Source organism: Ictalurus punctatus, chromosome 6 (assembly GCF_001660625.3).
Source record: "Ictalurus punctatus breed USDA103 chromosome 6, Coco_2.0, whole genome shotgun sequence".
NCBI lineage: Eukaryota > Metazoa > Chordata > Actinopteri > Siluriformes > Ictaluridae > Ictalurus > Ictalurus punctatus.
The window spans coordinates 18,344,165-18,363,206 of record NC_030421.2 but is presented as its reverse complement, the minus strand read 5'-3'; the positions used below and the strand labels follow the sequence as shown (position 1 = coordinate 18,363,206).

Below are 19,042 nucleotides of genomic sequence, written 5' to 3'. Positions count from 1 at the left end.
GCGCTGTCTACCCTCTTCCGCATACATCGAGGCCCGTTGAGTTGAACAGACTCCGAGTTGCAGAGTAAGTTTCAAACAAATCCATCCTAGGTTAATTAAAGGGTCATGAAACTTCCATCTTTCAGCTCAAGTCTACCTCTCAGTGTTTGAAAAATGCAGCAGCAATGGGCATGGATGGCTGTGCGAAGAAGGAAGGGGGTGTGGCAGGAGAGGAAGAGGGGCACAACCCTTCAGAACACTCGCAAAAAATATGGATAGTGATAAAAAGTACTTGCAGATGAGGCGGAGGACTTCTCTCCTCCTCAATCCTCAGGGCTGAATGGAGACACAATAGATAGAAGAGCAGGTCCTCTGCCCTGTCTGTTTGAATCATTAGCCCCTGGCGTGACTATGGAGGAAAACCTCAAATAAAACCGGACGCAGCGCGAATGGGAGGAGTCTCGGAATAGTAGTTAGCTAATAGGCTCGAGCTTTTCACGAATAAAAAGGCAAAGGCTCTTCCCTTCAACGCGGACTCTCGTTCGCTTTAAGCGGTTTAATTAGCTCAAAAGGCAAATAAAACCGTCATGGTTAAAATAAGACACATACTTCATTCGTAGGGATGGAAAAGTTCTCGGGACCGAGTACCGCATCATCGTGTAGACACAAACTGCTTTCAGTCCACCTCTCTCCTATTCTCGTAGCTCTCCCGAGAAAACACTCGAACTCTTACACCACCGAAACAAACGCCTCTCTCATCTGCTACATCTGTAGGAAAGAACCACATGTTATCATGAATAATTAAGAGACAGCATCTTCTCATAGGATAAGAACATGCAGGCTCATGAATAACCATGAGACACAAAGTTCTCGAAGTACTACAGCACATTGCCACGTCTCTACCTGTGACGTGTGACAGGACGAGATTTTAAACCAGGAAGACGGAAATAGCGGAAAAGAGCTCCGAATTAACCAGTTTTCTTCTACAATTAAACTTAACGGATGGTAAGATTGTCTCTTATGATGTGTGATACGAACACCTCTGTTAAAATCTCTGAAAATGTAGTTTCATGACGCTTTAAGGTTCATCGTTTTCATGACGCTGGTTATCAGCTTTCTCAGTCAGCCCCGGTTTTTAACCCCGAGCCAATGTTTTCTCGTTGTGTTCGTGCACATAAACGCCAAACATCTGCAGCGAACACTAACGGCCAAATGCACATGGGGAAAGTTAACTGAATGAATGAATGAATGAATGCCTTTTATTGTCACTATACACATGTACAATGAAATTAAGAGCCACTCCTTTTTGTTCCGTGCAAACATATACATTCAATACACAAGAAGAATAAACAGATAATACACAGATAAATAAATAAGATAAATAAACAAAATAAATAAACAAGATATACAATATATGCAAGATATATGCACGATAGATAGATATTAGGGTGGATGGGGGAGGTACTATGAAATGCACAGTTTGAGACAATATATACATATGCTGTGGACTCAGTACATGTGTTTGTTTATCATGGTAATAGCTTTCGGGAAGAATCTATTCTTAAATCTACTAGTCCTTGTTTTGATGCACCTGTAACGTCTCCCTGAGGGCAACAGATTGAACAGATCAAAGCCAGGGTGAGAACTGTCCTTAATGATAGTTTTTCCTCTGCTGAGGCAACGGGAAGTATAAATATCCATCGTGAATACGTGAATTAGTCACGTAATGTGTTCGGGGTTAACAGACCTGAGGTAAATTCCTTGCTGTTAGCTTGGACGGATAAGGCACGGTGGAAATCACGAAAAAAGGTTTCATACGCAGTGAGAACCGTTTCCTTGTTTAAACCTTCAAGGTAACAATTTATTGGGGTATTGTTAAACAAGTCCTGTTTAACCAAGGTTTAATATGTCTTCTGTTTTTTATTTATTTCGGTTTATTTATACAGATGCTACTGGTGCAGACTTTCATGTAAAATGCTTGATAAATGCAGGTCCCGATTTTCTATATATTTATTTATTTGTTTTGGTGTGTCCATTATAGGGTTTATCAGCCTATCTTAATACTACTAGTGCTTCTAGATTGATTTTGTTGTTCCATTGAGTTATCATACTAAAAATTAGTTTTTGTGCCCCAGCTGGCGAGGACTCCATGGTAACCCAGGAAGGTTTGACTGGACGTGGCCACGTGCAGGATGAGAACGAGGAAGTGATGCGTGCTCTCCTCATCCACGAAAAGAAGAGTGCGGCTGCACCAGCAGGCGGAGCCGTCCACAGGACACCCATCCCGGCAGCCAATGCCAGCGACTCGGAGAGCGACACCAGCGAATCGGACGAGGACTCGCCCGTCCGGGCCATCGCCGCTCCACCGAAGCCGGGCAGACAGGATGAGGACGAGGAGGACGATGAGTTTGAGGAAGTGGGAGACGAGCCGGTGGTGATGGTGGGAGGGAGAGCGTACTCCTACAGGGAAGTGAGCCAGAGGCCGGAGCTGGTGGAAAAGATGAGCGCCCAGGAGAAGGAGGCCTACATTGAGATGGGGCAAAACCTCTTCCAGGACATGTTCTTCTGAGCAACCTGTGCTTTCAATCTCTCTCTCTCTCTCTCTCTGTTTCTTGCACTCTCTCTCATTTTTTTTTTTTATAAACTGTCTAGCTCCTTTTTTATGCTCTCTTGACCACTGTAGTACCACGCCGTTGCCTACGGAACATTGACGCACATCGTGTGGGGAGTTGTGCTGAAGGTCAGACTCCCACAGAGGGGTGCAGTATTATTCTGCTCTACAGGACTCCTGATGATATTTCTTCTCACTCACTTACACTAGTGGCACTCAGTCCAGGTATTTTTGTCCTCAATTCCAGAATGAATACCCCCCCACCCCCCACACGCACACACACGCGTGCACACATGCACACTGATGTGTCTGCTTTTCTGGTTTGGTTTTCAGACCCACACTCTCTTGGGCAAATAGCAGAGGGTTCAGTGTTTAACTTAATGTCTGGATACGGACTGACCTTCCAGAACGCCTGCATGATTTAAAAAAAAACACCCTCACATAGGAGGGTCCTAGGGGCTGTAGATTTGCCCTTTGAGACGGCATAGGTATTCATATTACAGACCTAGATGGTTAATGGTGCCATGTTAGACAGAGTACTCCATGTCTGTGTGTCGTCTAAGCTTTATGAAGTTACCTAGTGTTAGCTTGTATATGTATTGTTTAGTATTGGTTTACTCAAAGCATCTATTTTGAAAAGGATCATTTAGCTTCCTAGATTAGAGGTCTAATTTCATAAATTTGGATAAGGACATGGCTATTTGAGTGGTGGAATAATCCCTGTGCTCATCAGACTGTGTGTGTGTGTGTGTGTGTGTGTAAGAAAATGTTTTGGATTTTATTTTTGTGTTTTTTTTTTGTTGTTGTTGTTTTTTTTTTAAACCATTTATAGTATATTATAGACTATTTAATTTTTGTATTCAAACTTTCAAGTCCGTTATATTAAGATACAGTTGATGTTCTCGGAAAACAAAAACAAAAAACCCTTAACAGTCCCTCCAGGACGTCATGAAATCGCCATCGCCGAAATGGACACAAACTCAAGGAAATGGCACAATATTCGGAACAGCTTACACATTTTCAAAATTACAGCAGTTCTCCTCCAAGAGGCGGCACGTGACGTCATCGCAACGCGCCTTCAGCCAAAGCCCTCTTCAATTCACGTGTCGAACGTGATTAGAGCTAAAAGGTCTCATTTACCAACGAACATCACTGCGACACAATTTCGCGTGGTTGCAATTTCGCCAATTCACGTCGTTTTCCGCAAAAAAAAAAGCCCCCGAAAAAACTCCGCAGATTGCATCACAGATTTTATTTAAAAAAAAAAAAAAAAAAAAAAAGGCTTCAGCAAAATCAAGCATTTTTGGCCACAAACAATATATGTACATGTTCATGATGTCACAAGGTCTAAGCATTTCAATATCACCATGCTAAATATCCTTCACCTCCCCGCATTTTCTCTTAAGCCTCTCCTCTTTCTGCACAGTATTTAGGGAACATGTTATTGTGGGGGGAAAAATATCTTTCATTGTCAAGCAAGCACTCTTCTCTCTTTCTGTGAGGAAGTGTACTTTGTTTAATTGAATATGAACACCATGATTTTTTTTTTTTGGGGGGGGGGGTTAAAGTGAGTTCTTTAACAGCAATAAAGAGCTGTTGGTAAATGTGGTGTATGGTTATAAATGTGTGTTGGAGTTAGATTGCTGATTTCCAGGCAGGGGTGGTGCATCCTAATGGAGAACGATGTCGCCTCGAGAACATTTCAATGATAAATGGATTTGTTTTTTGCGATGTTTTTCATATTATTGTTTTTCTGTGGTTTTTTTTTTTTTTTGAGAAAGACTAGGTGTTTATCTCTCCTAAGTGTTTGTTTGATTACAAATTCACCAAAATAATAATATCGCAGTTACAGCCAGTCACAGACCAGAGTTTATTTCTGGCAGGTAATTCAGTCTTTCGGTGTCTATGTCTGCCTCTGCCGCTTTTGAAGAGTTGGAGTAAGAAAACTTTGGAACCGTTTTGGAAAATGATTGTGTGTGGCGTGAGTGGGTGAAAAAAACGAACACTTTTACTGGTTAGGGTAGTGCAGGGGAGGACTGAGTGCCTCGGACATGCAGATTATGTCTCTGGGCTACAAGTTGGTATAATGATCATGAGCATTGCTTTAAAAACAATCAAACAAACTGCCTTTTGCGAAATAAAACTTTTCATTTGACCTGTTTAAATGTAACACACTCACGTTTGCTAGTACAACGCACAGTCACCTTGTGTGTAAGCACATCGACAGGAAATGAACATGCTCCTCCTGTCCATTTTCTACACAGGGTCACGGGGAGCCTGGAGGCTATCCCTGGTGCCAACCCATTACAGGGCACAATCTCACATACACATTCTGGACCGTTTGGAAATGCTAGTCAGCCTACAATGCATGTGTTTGGACTGGGGAAGGAAAAACCCTTGAAGCGAACGTGCAAGCTCTGCGCACACGGGGTGGAGGCGGGATTCAAGCCCCCAACCCCGAAGATGCGAGGCAATTGTGCTAACTACTGAGCCCACGTAAACGCACTCCTCAGGGTTGAATAACATATTTATGAACGACAGAACAACACATCTCCTAGGCGAAGACTTTTTTTAAGGGTACAAACATGATGGTTAATCAGGAGAGGATAGAGATGGTGCTTCCTCACTCCTGTGCATTTAAATATTTGTGTAATTTCTATACTCTGTATTAATGGACATAATTAGTGCTCCATTCTTATGTCCTTTTTTTTTTTGTAGCTGATGCTTTTTCACATAGTTAATTGGACTTCCAGGAAAGTATAGCATGTGGTTGGGCAATGACATGCAAGCTTTCACTTGCCCATTTGGTCTGTTTTTATGTGAAGTTATAATTTGTCCATCCATATGGTATATTTGTGAAGATCCACTAGACCGGCATTAGTGCTAGCCTAATTTTTGCCCACGGTCACATCCGAGTCCTTATGTTTTTGTATTTGTACGTGTGGGTGGACAAGATGGACAAACATCATATTGTGACTAATTTGATGCACGATGTACTTGTGGCTCTGCCTTGTAAAATTGAAAGCTTTGGTTAAACCCCAGCTGCGTTACTTCAACTAGAGTGATTTGTGGTTGTTGGAGAGTGAAACTGGGAACTTGAGATTACAGGTTCAGTATTAGAAAGGCCAATAGCACAATGCCGAATGACGACCGAAGATACTGTGCAGCCCCACTGTGTTTTATTTCCAGGAAGATTAAAAAAAAAACACCTGAGACAGTGAAGACCAGGACAGAACTAGACAGAATGATTATTATGCATGGGGCAGTGGTGGCTTCGCGGTTAAGGCTCTGGGTTACTGATCGGAAGGTCAGGGGTTCAAGCCCCAGCACTGCCAGGCTGCCACTGTTGGACCCTTGATCAAAGCCCTTGACCCTCTCTGCTCATGGGGCGCTGTATCATGGCTGACCCTGCGCTCTGACCCCAACTTCTTGACATGCTGGGCTATACCAAGAAAAGAATTTCACTGTGCATATGTATGTATGTTTTTTTGTCCAATAATGATAGCGAGCCTTTATTGATCATATTTATATATATATATGTATATATGTGTGTGATCAATAAAGACTCGCTATCATTATTGGACAAAAAAAAAACACCCCTCTCAAACATTCGCTTATTCTCATTCTCTTATTTCTCTCTATGGACAGATATGATTTTTAATAGCTCTCTAGTACAGCTGTTTTCTGTGTTAATTCATAACCACTTAATACAGTGATGAATGTTAATCTTATGAGATGTGTCCATAAAATAAAATTTTTAAAAAAAAAATTCAATTAAATCTTTTTTGCAACACTGAGGATCAGGTATTGATTAAAATTATGATCTGCAAGTCATTCAGAGCGGATATTTCTTAGGAAGTTTCTCTTTGTTCTCAATACAGCAAATCCTCCATGGTTTTTCCTTTGCTTTCAGAGCCATGAATTTAAATCCCGCACTGTGTGGAAAGCAGTAGCAATCAAACCAGTATCTAGAACCTCACTGACTCCTTCGTGTTGATGTTTTGAGCTCTGCTTTTATTTCTAATACTCATGACTCTTTTATTGTAGCTTTCATTACAACATCTGTCCGTCTATTTGTCTGAATCTGCATGAAAGTGGATTTTTGTGCTGCTTCAGGTTCATCTCCCGGGTGTGTTTTTAGCTCGGAAAGCATGGCGAGTGGTAGCAGGTGCTGTTGCTCTGATCGTCTTCTACCTCTTTTCCAGCTGACAAACTACCGTATGCTTCTAATGCCCAAATCTGTCGCTTTTATAAAAACATCGTCATCCTCAGGTCATTGGTTATTTTCTGTATTTGGTTTCAATTTCGTTTTTGTTTTTTTTGTTGTGTTTTTTTTTTTTAATATTCATACACAGCATTTTAGATGTTGGGCTAATGAATGCGTAATCAGGTTTTGGAGTTGAAATGAAGAAAGGAGAGAAGTCGGGTTGGCGAGAACTAAACAAATTAAAGAGGAAGATGCAGTTATTAAACTTTCTTGACCTGCTGACCTGCTGGATTCAATTAAGCAAACGCACACACTGTCATCTGCAAGTCATTTAAAATCCATTACCTCTCCACATTTGTGTGTGCACAGAACAAACACGTCCTTTCCCGACTAGTCCTTTTATTCACTTACGGATTCGCTTACTGATTACATTTGATATATATTTATTTATTTAGTTAATTGCTTATCATTCACTCACTTGCTCACTCACGCCCTCTCTTCGCCACCCTCGTTCGAGCCTTCATTCGTGTCGATTGCAGCAATTTGCCACACTGCTTCATGCTATTGATTCTTCCAGAGTGTCTCCTACACTACTACAAGGCAAAGTCAGTAGGATACTCATCACCAAGGAGCACAGAGGAGGATCAGTTACAGCCGGAAGACTGTTGACTTTTTGACCAGCCGTATTTTCATAATTGCTGCTGCCATCAAGCAGTTCCTGACTGCACATCTGGTAATATTATTACATCCTCCCTTAGTCTTCTTAAACCTGAAATACTAGAACTGCTCATATTCATGGCTTTGTTTAGGCTTTGGTTCTGGGTGATTAAATTTTTAAAATAGTAAATCTATAAGCAGGGCAAAATCAATTCAAGCCTTCTTTCAACCAATGCATTCAAACACCCTGACCTCGTGAAATATTTGAGGACAATTCGAAGGTTTGCATATACAACCTACAGGTGCGTCTAAAAAAAAAATTGAATATCGTGGAAAAGTTCGGGGTTTTTTTCCATAATTTGATTCAACAAGTTGTAGTTTTCATATATTCTACATTCATTACACATGAAGTGAAATATTTCAAGCCTTTTTTGTTTTAATCTCGATGATTATGGCTTACAGCTCATGGAAATCAAAAATCCAGTATCTCAAAATATTAGAATAAAGAATTTATCATACAGAAATGTAGACCTTCTGAAAAGTATGTTAATTTATGCACTCAATACTTGGTCGGGGCTTTAATCCTTCTGCACGAATTACTGCCTGAATGTGGCGTGGCATGGAGGCAATCAGCCGGTGGTACTGCTGAGGTGTTATGGAAGCCCAGGTTGCTGAGGTGTTATGGAAGCCCAGGTTGTTGAGGAGTTATGGAAGTCCAGGTTGCTATGGTGTTATGGATGTCCAGGTTACTGAGGTGTTATGGAAGTCCAGGTTGTTGAGGTGTTATGGAAATGGAAGTCCAGGTTGTTGAGGTGTTATGGAAGTCCAGGTTCCTGAGGGTTTATGGAAATGGAAGTCCAGGTTGTTAAGGTGTTATGGAAGTCCAGGTTGTTGAGGCGTTATGGAAGTCCAGGTTACTGAGGTGTCATGGAAATGGAAGTCCAGGTTGCTGAGGTGTTATGGAAGTCCAGGTTGCTGAGGCGTTATGGAAGTCCAGGTTGCTGAGGTGTTATGGAAATGGAAGTCCAGGTTTCTGAGGTGTTCTGGAAGTCCAGGTTGTTGAGGCGTTATGGAAGTCCAGGTTGCTGAGGTGTTATGGAAGTCCAGGTTGTTGAGGTGTTATGGAAGTCCAGGTTGTTGAGGAGTTATGGAAGTCCAGGTTGCTGAGGTGTTATGGAAGCCCAGGTTACTGAGGTGTCATGGAAATGGAAGTCCAGGTTGCTGAGGTGTTATGGAAGTCCAGGTTGCTGAGGCGTTATGGAAGTCCAGGTTGCTGAGGTGTTATGGAAATGGAAGTCCAGGTTTCTGAGGTGTTCTGGAAGTCCAGGTTGTTGAGGCGTTATGGAAGTCCAGGTTGCTGAGGTGTTATGTAAGCCCAGGTTGCTTTGATAGCGGCCTTCAGCTGGTCTGTATTGTTGGTCTGGTGTCTATCATAGAGTCTCTATGGGGTTCAGGTCAGGCGAGTTGGCTGGCCAGTCAAGCACAGTAATACCAAGCAAACCAGTTACTAGGAGTTTTGGCACTGTGGGGCAGGTGCCAAGTCCTGTTGGAAAAGGAAATCAGCATCTCCATAAAGCTTGTCAGCACATGGAAGCATGAAGTGCTCTAAAATCTCCTGGTAGATGACTGCATTGATTCGCGACTTGAGAAAACGCAGTGTACCAACACCAGCAGATGACATGGCACCAAATCATCACCGACTCTGGAAACTTCACACTGGACTTCAAGCGTCTTGGATTCTGTGCCTCTCCACTCTTCCTCCAGACTCTGGGACCTTGATTTCCAAATGAAATACAAAATTTACTTTCACCTTCCCCATGATTGTGGTTGTGTACTGAACCAGACTGAGAGATTAAAGGCTCAGGAAACCTTTGCAGGTGTGTTGAGTTAAGTAGCTGATTAGAGCTCTTCTCAGGTCGACATTTCTGTATTATAAATTCTTTATTCTAATAATATGAGATATTGGATTTGTGATTTCCATGAGCTGTAAGCCGTAATCATCAAGATTAAAACAAAAAAAAAGGCTTTATGTGTAATGAATCTACAATATATGAAGGTTCCACTTTTTGAATTAAATTATGGGAAAAATGAACTTTTCCACAATATTCAATTTTTTTTTAGATACACCTGTAAATACGCTAGATGAAAACAGATCCTGGCCTGACATGTGGTGGTCTGGCTCTTTGGATTCATTGCTGCGCTTTTGTGAAAAGTGACATTTCTGGTGTTTATACTGGCATTCTGAAGCTGACATGTCCACGTTTTTATTTTGACAAGATTCAGGTCCTTTGTTGGCCCAGTATGCTTGTGCATTACTGCTTGTCTATTTCACCCTAACAACCTGGATCAGTACTGAAGGAATCCTTTAGGGAGCTGTTATCACAGGCGTCAGCAACATTGCTTGCTGTGTCGGTTTCCTCACTCCGCCGCTCAAGCACCAGGCTGGTTGAGGTAGACACCATGTCTTCCATGTGCACATTAACAGGTGCACCACAGACATTATCAAGGCCCATAATGGGTGTAGCTGTTCTCTCACTTTTAGGGCAGTGCTGTTCACTTTCTGAAGGTTTTGTTGTTTCATTGCCGCTGTCAAGTTCAAGTTCAAGTGGTTTTATTGTCATTTCAACCACGCAGTTAAACGAAACAATGTTTTGATTGTCCATAGGGCACATTTTAGATCCATGCAGCCCATCTGTTCAGTTAGCATTCTCTAAAGGCTGATTAACATCAGTTGTTACAGAGGGCTTGAAATATCCTGCAAGTTTGGGGTTTTTTTTTTTTTTTTTTTTTTTTTTTTTTTTTTTTAAAAGCCGTTGGTTGCATTGTTCTATCAGTTTGTGCATTTTTCTTGTATGTGTCCCACTCTCGTGCGTCTTGAAATCCACTATCTTTCACGTTATTTTGCTAGTCAGAGCTGGACAGGTTAAACAAAGTTTGTGTCCTCCTCACTGTAATTAACCAATCAACACCATAGGCAGCAGATTACAGAAAAATTACATTAAAGAAATGTGTGTGTATAATAATATATATCTGTATGTATTAATACTATCTGCAAACATTACAATTATTATTTAAAATATTGTTTTAAAAATAATTGTTATGTATTAATACTATCTGCAAATATTACAATTATTATTTAAAATATTGTTTTAAAAATAATTATTATTAAAAAATAAAATTTTAGATTTTTGTGCATTCAGCAGGTCCCTCCCTAGCACAGGCCCATGTAAGCCCATGCATTAATGTGCCAGTGCATTAATGCTTTTGATTAGCATTAGCCTGTGATGGTGAATTGAGAAGGATGACACATCGCATTCACTGAGTGTAGTGGAGTGCCTTAACCCTCATGTATATTGCAGCAGAAGCAGTGCAGGGCAGAAACAGCTCTACTGTTCAGTCATTCAGATGTTATATAATATATCAATTTGAGCGAGCATGCAATATGCAGAAACTGTTGCCGCAGCAGTTTTTTTTTTTACATTCTTATTAGATAATCTGGTGGGAATCTGTTCCAAAAATATAAGAAGCTACATGCAAAATTGCACATGGGATATGTTTGTGTATGCAAATGCAGGTGATGCAACAGCAGTTTCCCAGGAGAAAGCAGCAGGCACGTTCCAGTTCCAATCAGAATATTCATCAAATCTGAATCAGATGACTGTAGAAGCTTTTGTGTCTTTCTGTTTGTTTGTTTTTTGTTGTTGTGTGGAATTGCCATGTCAAGTATTTTATTACTGGCTATGGAAATAATTCCTGGTTTTCTCCAGCTTTGGGTGATATTCTGAGGATCACATTAAATATGATACAACCAGTGACGGGTATTTAGTAATAAGCTAATAAAGTATTAACAAAATAGCTATCAAGAGGTTTCTGCAAGAAGGTAGGAATATGTCGGCTCCCTAGTGGCACAAAATAAATCACTGATTCTTGAGATAAGGGACAAAACATATACTACCTAAAAAAAAAAAGTCCTCTTTATGTTAAAAATTAAGAAAATCATGAAAATAAAAATACTTAAAAAGTAAATAAAGTAAATCTTAAATTATATTTTCAATAAAAAAAAATGATGATCAAAGTTGTGTCCTCACTTTGCGTCAACGCCGTCCTATTTTTTTATAATCCTGAATAAATCTTGCCATGTCATGGTCAGCTATCTCTGAGGACGCCTTTCCCACTTCCTGCTCATGGTGGATGCAACAGTACGTTTGGTCCAGTAAGTTTGATATTTTTTAAATATTCTAAACAAACAATATTTAAGTCTCTGCGGTCACACCTTTAACATGTTAACAAAGTCTTCCCCTTGTGATCGTTTCCGTCTATAATTGTGGGATAGATTTTTATCACTTTAGTTATGCTTATCGAGGCAGCTTCAACTGAGGGAAAAAGACTTGAACTGTTCCACTGTACAACACCTGGTTAAGATGGAAAAATATTCAATTTCGTTGAATAAAACTCTGTCAGGTTTTATTTCCGAGGGAGTTCTCAAGTGCTCACAAAAACTCTTTATATATTTATTCTAATGTTGTTGGGAGTATAAATGAAAGAGGAGAGAGAAATTAAACAGAGACCCAGAAAGCAGAAGGGAGATTCTAGAGAAAAAAAGACAAAGGTGGAAGAAAAGGGGTCAAGACAAAAAAGCAAGACAAATCGTTGAATTGGACTATCGGGAGCAGTTATTCAGCTAGATAATTGATAAACAGCCTACGGATCCCTTGTGTTCCTTTAGAATTGAGAAGATTTCTGTTGCTACTACAAGATGTCACATAATAATGCTTACTATTACACTGAACCTATAACCTAAGCTGCTTCTGTTTTTCCAGTGAGCCACCAGAGACCCAGAGTGAGACATACTGCTGCAAAGAGAAAGGTACTGGAAGGATTCTTGCAATTATAATACCCAATTATACTTAAGGATATAAGTATAAGGATATTATAATAAAATTACAAAATTAAATTGTTGGATTAAATTAAATATAAAAAAACGTTATACTTAAGTTCTTTTAATTTGCTGTCTTGTCAATCAGTTGTTTGAAAAAAAAACATTTGTTGTAACCTGTAAGTTAGTTCTTTATCACCACCGTCAGATGAAGGTTTTTGTTCATTTTGAAAGAAATATTTTATTCTTTGTTTCAATTTGTTGTGTTAATAATTACAACACTAACTAAACTACATGATATGATATCTTGTGTGCCCAAGAACATTGGTTATATATGCTTAATATTAAAAAGGAGGGTAGAGAATTAAGGATTTTAGGAATCGGATTTTTCATAATAGTGTGGAAAAAAAAAAAAAAAAAGTTTGTCAGAAAATATCTCCAGCAGGTGCTCAAAAGCTCTCTGCATATGCTGTGAGGTAGCATTGTGTTAGTATAGTGTTCGTTTTAACCGTGGACTTTTAACCATGACTACAAGCCAAAAATAAAGTCAGAATTTTTTTGTAAATTCATCCGTCTGAGCAACAGTTTGTTCCATGCTTTCGAGACTTGGTCAAATAATATAAATAAGGCACCTGTGAGTGAGAAGCTGTCTTCAGTCTGCCTACCTAGCTAGCACTCTTATCTCCTTATAGCATAATACTGACTATTTCACATTTACTCATGGATAGTGATTGTTTTCGCATGTGTCACAACAGCCTGTCACTCTTCTCCTGTGAAAGGAACATTTGTAAAACTGTGTGTGGGCACAACAGGAAGACACCAGGGAGTGCAATGCTTCATCATCATCATCATTAACATTAACATCATTTCCCTTTCTCTCTCATCTTTCTATTCTCACAGATCCAGAGCAATAAATACAGTCTTCTAAACTGGTCTAAAGCTGCTACAGCCTGCTACTGCTACAAGCCTAGCTGCATAACACTTGGACAAAAGTTCCACCTCCAAAAGTCATGTTTCTGTTATGATGTTATACTTTAAGATTTGTAGAAATGGTGGTTACTGAGCTTGGTGTATTTTAGCTTAAAAGTAAAAGGAAGTAAGCAAGGAGCGAGCAAGCAGCAGGTTTCCTTTATGCCGAGTGAAATGCTGCATTTAATAAATATTTCTGAAATAAATAAGCAGATTCGATGTGAGTGCATGCAATGCAGTGAAATGTGTTTTGGAACTCTGCTAATTTCTCATCTGTTGACATAATGGCAGGTTTCATTTAAATTCAACACAAACACAATGTGCCAAATGAAATCATTTCCTCCTCACACGGAGCCAGCAGATGCCTGTAGCCGATGTTATTCTGAGTTGGAACACGGCCTTCTGGGAATTGTAGGCTGCTCTTGGATGGTTATTTTTCTCTGTCCAGGAAACCAGCTCTCTCTTAGCCTAATTAACTGTACATCTTTCTCCGTCCCGCTTACTCACTCGCTCATCAATTCCCATTTCGCTTCCACAAACTAACATGAGCAAAAACGAGCGAGCAAACAAGAGCCAGAGTAATTGATGGGCACGTCCTTATTTGTGGTGTGGGAATGTGTTAACCTTTCTGTTTGGGCTGATGTTTTTGAATGTGCTGAGAAATGATCCAGACACCTGAATAAGGAAAGACAAGGATTGTGCATTATTTACTAAATAAATCATACAACCAGCCCAGAAAACAACCCACACACACAGAAGGGAAACATGTTACATGACATGGTTAGTGGGAAAAGGCTTGTCCAGACCATTAAAAGCCTGGTTTTATCTTCCCTTTAGTCAAATCTAATCTCACTGGCTCGTTACAGGCTAATTGCTGTCAATATGTAATTATATCATCCAGTGCATTGGTTTTCATGCTGAGAGGAAGTGCTACTTTCCCAGGTCTTTGATGTGAAAGCTGCTGTCCTGATGAAGGAGATTAAAATTATCTGTGCAACATCCACTTGCTGGCTTAAATCATTCAGTGTATGTATAATAATAATAATAATAATAATAATAATAATAATAATAATAATAATATTAAGGGAGCACAGTGGCTTAGCATGTGGTCTCCGGGTACTCCGGTCTCCTCCACCATTCCAAAGACATGTGTTGTAGGCTGATTAGCATCTCTAAATTGTTTGTAGTGTGTAAATGTGTGTCATTGTGCTCTGCGATGGGTTGGCACCCTGTCCAGGGTGTCCCCTGTCTCGTGCCCCTAGGGATAATCTCCAGGCTCCCTGTGACCCTGTAGGATAAGCAGTACAGAAAATGGATGGATGGAGGGAGACCCAGATAGCAAGGTGAAATTCAGTACGTTTACATGGACAACAGTAATCCAATATTAACCCAATTAAGACAATACTCTAATTAAGAAACTAGCATGTAAACAGCAATTTTTAATGACCTTAATCTGACTAAAGTCATACTCGAAGTAAACACAGATCGAATTAAGACATGTGGAGTACTCCTGTTTTAGTCGCATTATGGAGGTGTATTACAGACATGTACACACCTTGATCACACTATTAACATCGTGTGAGAGTTTTCACCGCATTTTGCGACAGGACACGATCACACAGCGCTCAGTCATTTTACGGCAAACGAGAGCACGGCTTCATCCCAAACCGCGTACTTACCTACTACAGCTCTATAGTAGGCGAAATACATGTATCTCGGCTACTATACAGTAGGTAAGTACGCAGTTTGGGACGCAGCCCACGGCTTCAAGCAGATGTCTATTGGCATGTACAGCATGACAAATAATTATCCGCACTTGAAGTGTTTGTAAAATTTTTTTTAAATAAAAACACCCAAAACTGTAAACGGTACCATAACGAAGACAAACTGTTTGTTAATACGTGAAATTCTGGAGGGACGTCGGACGGTGTGGCGCGGTGACGTAATGACGTGTGCCATTAATTGACCTATGTTCTATAACATGTAAAACAGGAACATGAAATGAATATTCTAAAAGCAACTCATGTATACACCTTAATCACATTATTATCTTACTCAGAATAAGGTCAATAATTAGATTACTGCTGTCCATGTAAACGTAGTCAATGATTCAATGTTGAAATTCCATCAGAATCATCATTTTGGTTGAGGCTGAATATTCAGTGCTAAATAATATCGGATCACTGTTGATAATTCATTGCTTTTCAGTGTTGAAAAGACAAACAGTGAATCAATGTTGATTTTTGGTCAGCTTCACTTCCCTCACTGGTGGGGCTTAGATTTAATGTCAATCCATCTAATTGTTTTAAGTCACTTTGTTACACAGTTGATCATTATCTGTACGTAAGTTGTATTTTGATTCGATGGTATATAAGCGATTTAATTTAAGCTGAACAAGTATTGATTTTATGTCCATCTTGATGGAAAAATCATTCTTAAATTTCGACATTTCAACATTGATTCATTTACATTTATTCATTTGGCAGACGCTTTTATCCAAACGAGGAAATACAAGCAAAGCGGAGAACAACACAAGTCAAGCGGAGAACAATACAAGTAGTGCTACCATACAAGATCTTTTTATTGAGTTCTAGAAAAGCAAAGTGCACAGAGTAGATGTGTAAGAGCCAGAGTAAGGTTTATTTATATATTTATTTATTTTAATAATGTGGGGTTGGCATTTTAAGAGTTAGTTACGTACTCACGGAAGAGGTGGGTCTTTAGCTGTTGTTTTGAAGATAGTGAGAGATTCTGTGGTCCGGATTGAGGTTGGAAGTTCATTCCACCACTGAGGGACAGTTAGTGTGAAGGTTCTGGAAAGGAACCTTGAGCCACGCTGAGTAAGCACTACTGTGTCGGTCATTAACTGATCGCAGATTGCGTGAGGGAACGTAAGCCTTCAGTGAGTGTTGAGGTAGAGGGTTGATGTTCAGTGATAGTTTGATTGATGCATTAACATTGATTCTGATGTTGATTCAGTGATGGTCTGCCATCTGGATAATAATAATAATAATAATAATAATAATAAAAGCAGCATTTATGGGGGCCAAGCACCCAGACTCATTGAGCCGCACATTCACAGATGCGCTACAATTGTTGCCTAAGCAATCACAGGAAAGCAGAACCATAACTTTAGGCAAAGGTATTCACGAGTGATTTGTAGTTTCACTCATGAGGTATATGTTTTGATCACAGACAGTGGTGGGATTTTCTGACCGTAGGAGGAAAAGTCTAGATAAACGAATGGGCAGCAGGGTGGCATTGCTGCTGCAGCTGCCGCTACAGCTGCACCCTGAGGTATTATCTGCTGCTACTTTGATTTGACATGTGGTTGCGATTGCAATTTCTCTGATCTGAATTTTTCTCCTTGCAATTGAAAAACATCTTAAGATATTTATATTTTTGCTCATCAGCATGGGTTTCAAGTTTAGACAGGTCTCAAGATAATGTGGGCCAAATTTGGTGAAGATTGGACAAAATTAGGAGGAGAAGTAGAAAAAATGGTGTTTAGATGGAAGCATTTTTGGTATTGCTGGCTCAAATTTAGCCTATTACCCCAAAACACTTCAAATTCAACATAGAAGCAAATACTCACATCTACCTCTGAACCCAGTTGGAGATAGAAAAAAGACACCAGCCGTGAGTGAGAAGAAGCAAGGGTCCAGCTTTATTGGTTCCGTTCCACCACACGAGATCCACACCGATGAGAACTCTCAGAAGTGATCTGACACCCTGAGCTTAAGCTCAAGTATTTATACTGTATTTACTCAGTAGATAACCAATATGTTTCAAAAAGACTATGATATCAATACTAATAGGGCTAAAAAAGAGCTCATCTACATTACTATTATGTTCTAAAAAAGGGCTTTTCAACTTACTATTATGTTAAAAAAGGGGGCTTTTCAATTTACCATTAGGCTCTAGAAAAGGCTTTTTCAATTTACCATTAGCTTCAAAAGTGGAGAGACAAAACAATCTAGAGAGACCTTGGTCTCACTATTATCTCGCGGGGGGGCAGCTTGACTCAGCTACCCTTATAAATGGCTCCTCGTGGTTTTCTCTTAAAATTAAGGCCTTCCTTGCGAGACAAGAATCTTCACCATCTGAATTATGAGTAAGTTACATTTTTCTGTATTTCTAGTTTATAATTTATTTTCATATTTGCTCTATATCTCTATTTTATATATAGTTATACTGCTTGAAAAACGGTTTACTGTACTTCCTACTTCATAATATCATTATATTACCCTTCTACTGTCCTACATATCCTACTATTCTGTATTTTATAAACAGTTTTCTATTATTATAAGATATTACCCTTATAATATCTTAATACTCCTTTTTATTATTCTTATAAAGTTATAATGTTATGTGTGTGTGTGTGTGTGTGTGTGTGTGTGTTATGTCTACATGCCCGCCCTTGACTGTGCGAGAGTGTGTGTGTGTGTGTTAGCACTCCTCAGCTCTTATACTTCTTTTTGACTCTTCGACTAATAAACCATAGTGTAGTACTCTTCAAGATCTTTAAAGTGTAAATCCAATTTGTCAATCTCCGCCTAATACCGCTTCTGTGTGTCTAGGTGCCCATCGTCATTCCTTCTTCTCCCCTTTACCGGATCTGGATCTGGATCTGGACACTCATTATCAGCTTGCGCATCTCACTGCTGATATCATGGTGCTACTTAACTTTCTTCGCAGCACCCCCTCTGGAAATGGAAATGCGGGGTCCGCCCCTCTGATACAGACTCTGCACCGTGAACGTGTGTATTGACGCCTCTACACAGCCAGAACCCCCCTCCAGCTTTCAGTCTGAGGAAGATGTCACCTTCTCTGACCTGGGCCCTGACCATTCGTCCCTCTTCTCACCTGTCAGTCCGCCCCACTCTCAGTGGTCCTCTCACTTCACCTTTGCTGACTATCCCATGTCCCCAGGACGCACCCCATTTTCTTCCCCCCACCGCTCTCCTCAAGATTACGCACCCACCAGTCCTGTGAATTATCAATAAAATTACATATTACTCATACTAAGTCTCCCTCATGTTTATTTCATGTCATTTTTATCCACAACAGTATGTTATTGTAACTTATGACCAATAAGTGGCACTGCCACAAAATGTGTTGCATAGCCTCAGGGCATAGCCCTGAAGAGGCCTATCAAGTTTTGTGCAAGGTTGTTGCTGAGATTCAGCCTCACTTCCAGTTTACCATCCATACATCCATCCATCCATCTTCTATACCGCTTATCCTTAAACCCGGAGTCTATCCCAGGGAGCATCGGGCACAAGGCGGGGTACACCCTGGACAGGGTGCCAATCCATCGCAGGGCACACTCACATACACATTCACACACCCATTCATGCACTACGGACACTTTGGACATGCCAATCAGCCTACCATACATGTCTTTGGACTTGGTGAGGGGAGGAAACCGGAGTACCCGGAGGAAACCCCCGCGGCATGGGGAGAAAATGCAAACTCCGCACAAACAAGGCCCCCGACCCTGGCGGTGTCAGGCAAACGTGCTAACCACTAAGCCACCGTGCGCCCACTTCCAGTTTACGTTCCACATTATTTGAATAGAACAAAGAATGCATTCAAAATGAATACAAAAGCAGAATTGCAGGTGCTGTAGTCATTGTTTGGTTTTTCTTTTCATTTTTTTTTTCTTTTTCAGAATGCTTGCTAGAAAGGAAAACAGGGCATCTGGACAAGAAAACCACAGCATGTAACAAACTCACCCAAA

At 40.2% G+C, this 19,042-nt stretch overlaps 1 protein-coding gene across 4 annotated transcripts in view; it reads left to right on the top strand.

Moving 5' to 3' along the window:
- Positions 1-3,346, top strand: part of gtf2e1 (general transcription factor IIE, polypeptide 1, alpha) — a 58,074-nt gene extending 54,728 nt beyond the window's left edge. For all 4 annotated transcript variants that reach the window (XM_047156135.2, XM_017469602.3, XM_017469600.3 and 1 more), the window contains one exon: positions 2,115-3,346. In XM_047156135.2, the coding sequence (XP_047012091.1) occupies positions 2,115-2,548 (434 nt within the window). In that variant the 3' untranslated portion in view covers positions 2,549-3,346. The remainder of the gene's footprint in view (positions 1-2,114) is intronic.
- The last annotated feature ends 15,696 nt before the right edge of the window (positions 3,347-19,042 follow it).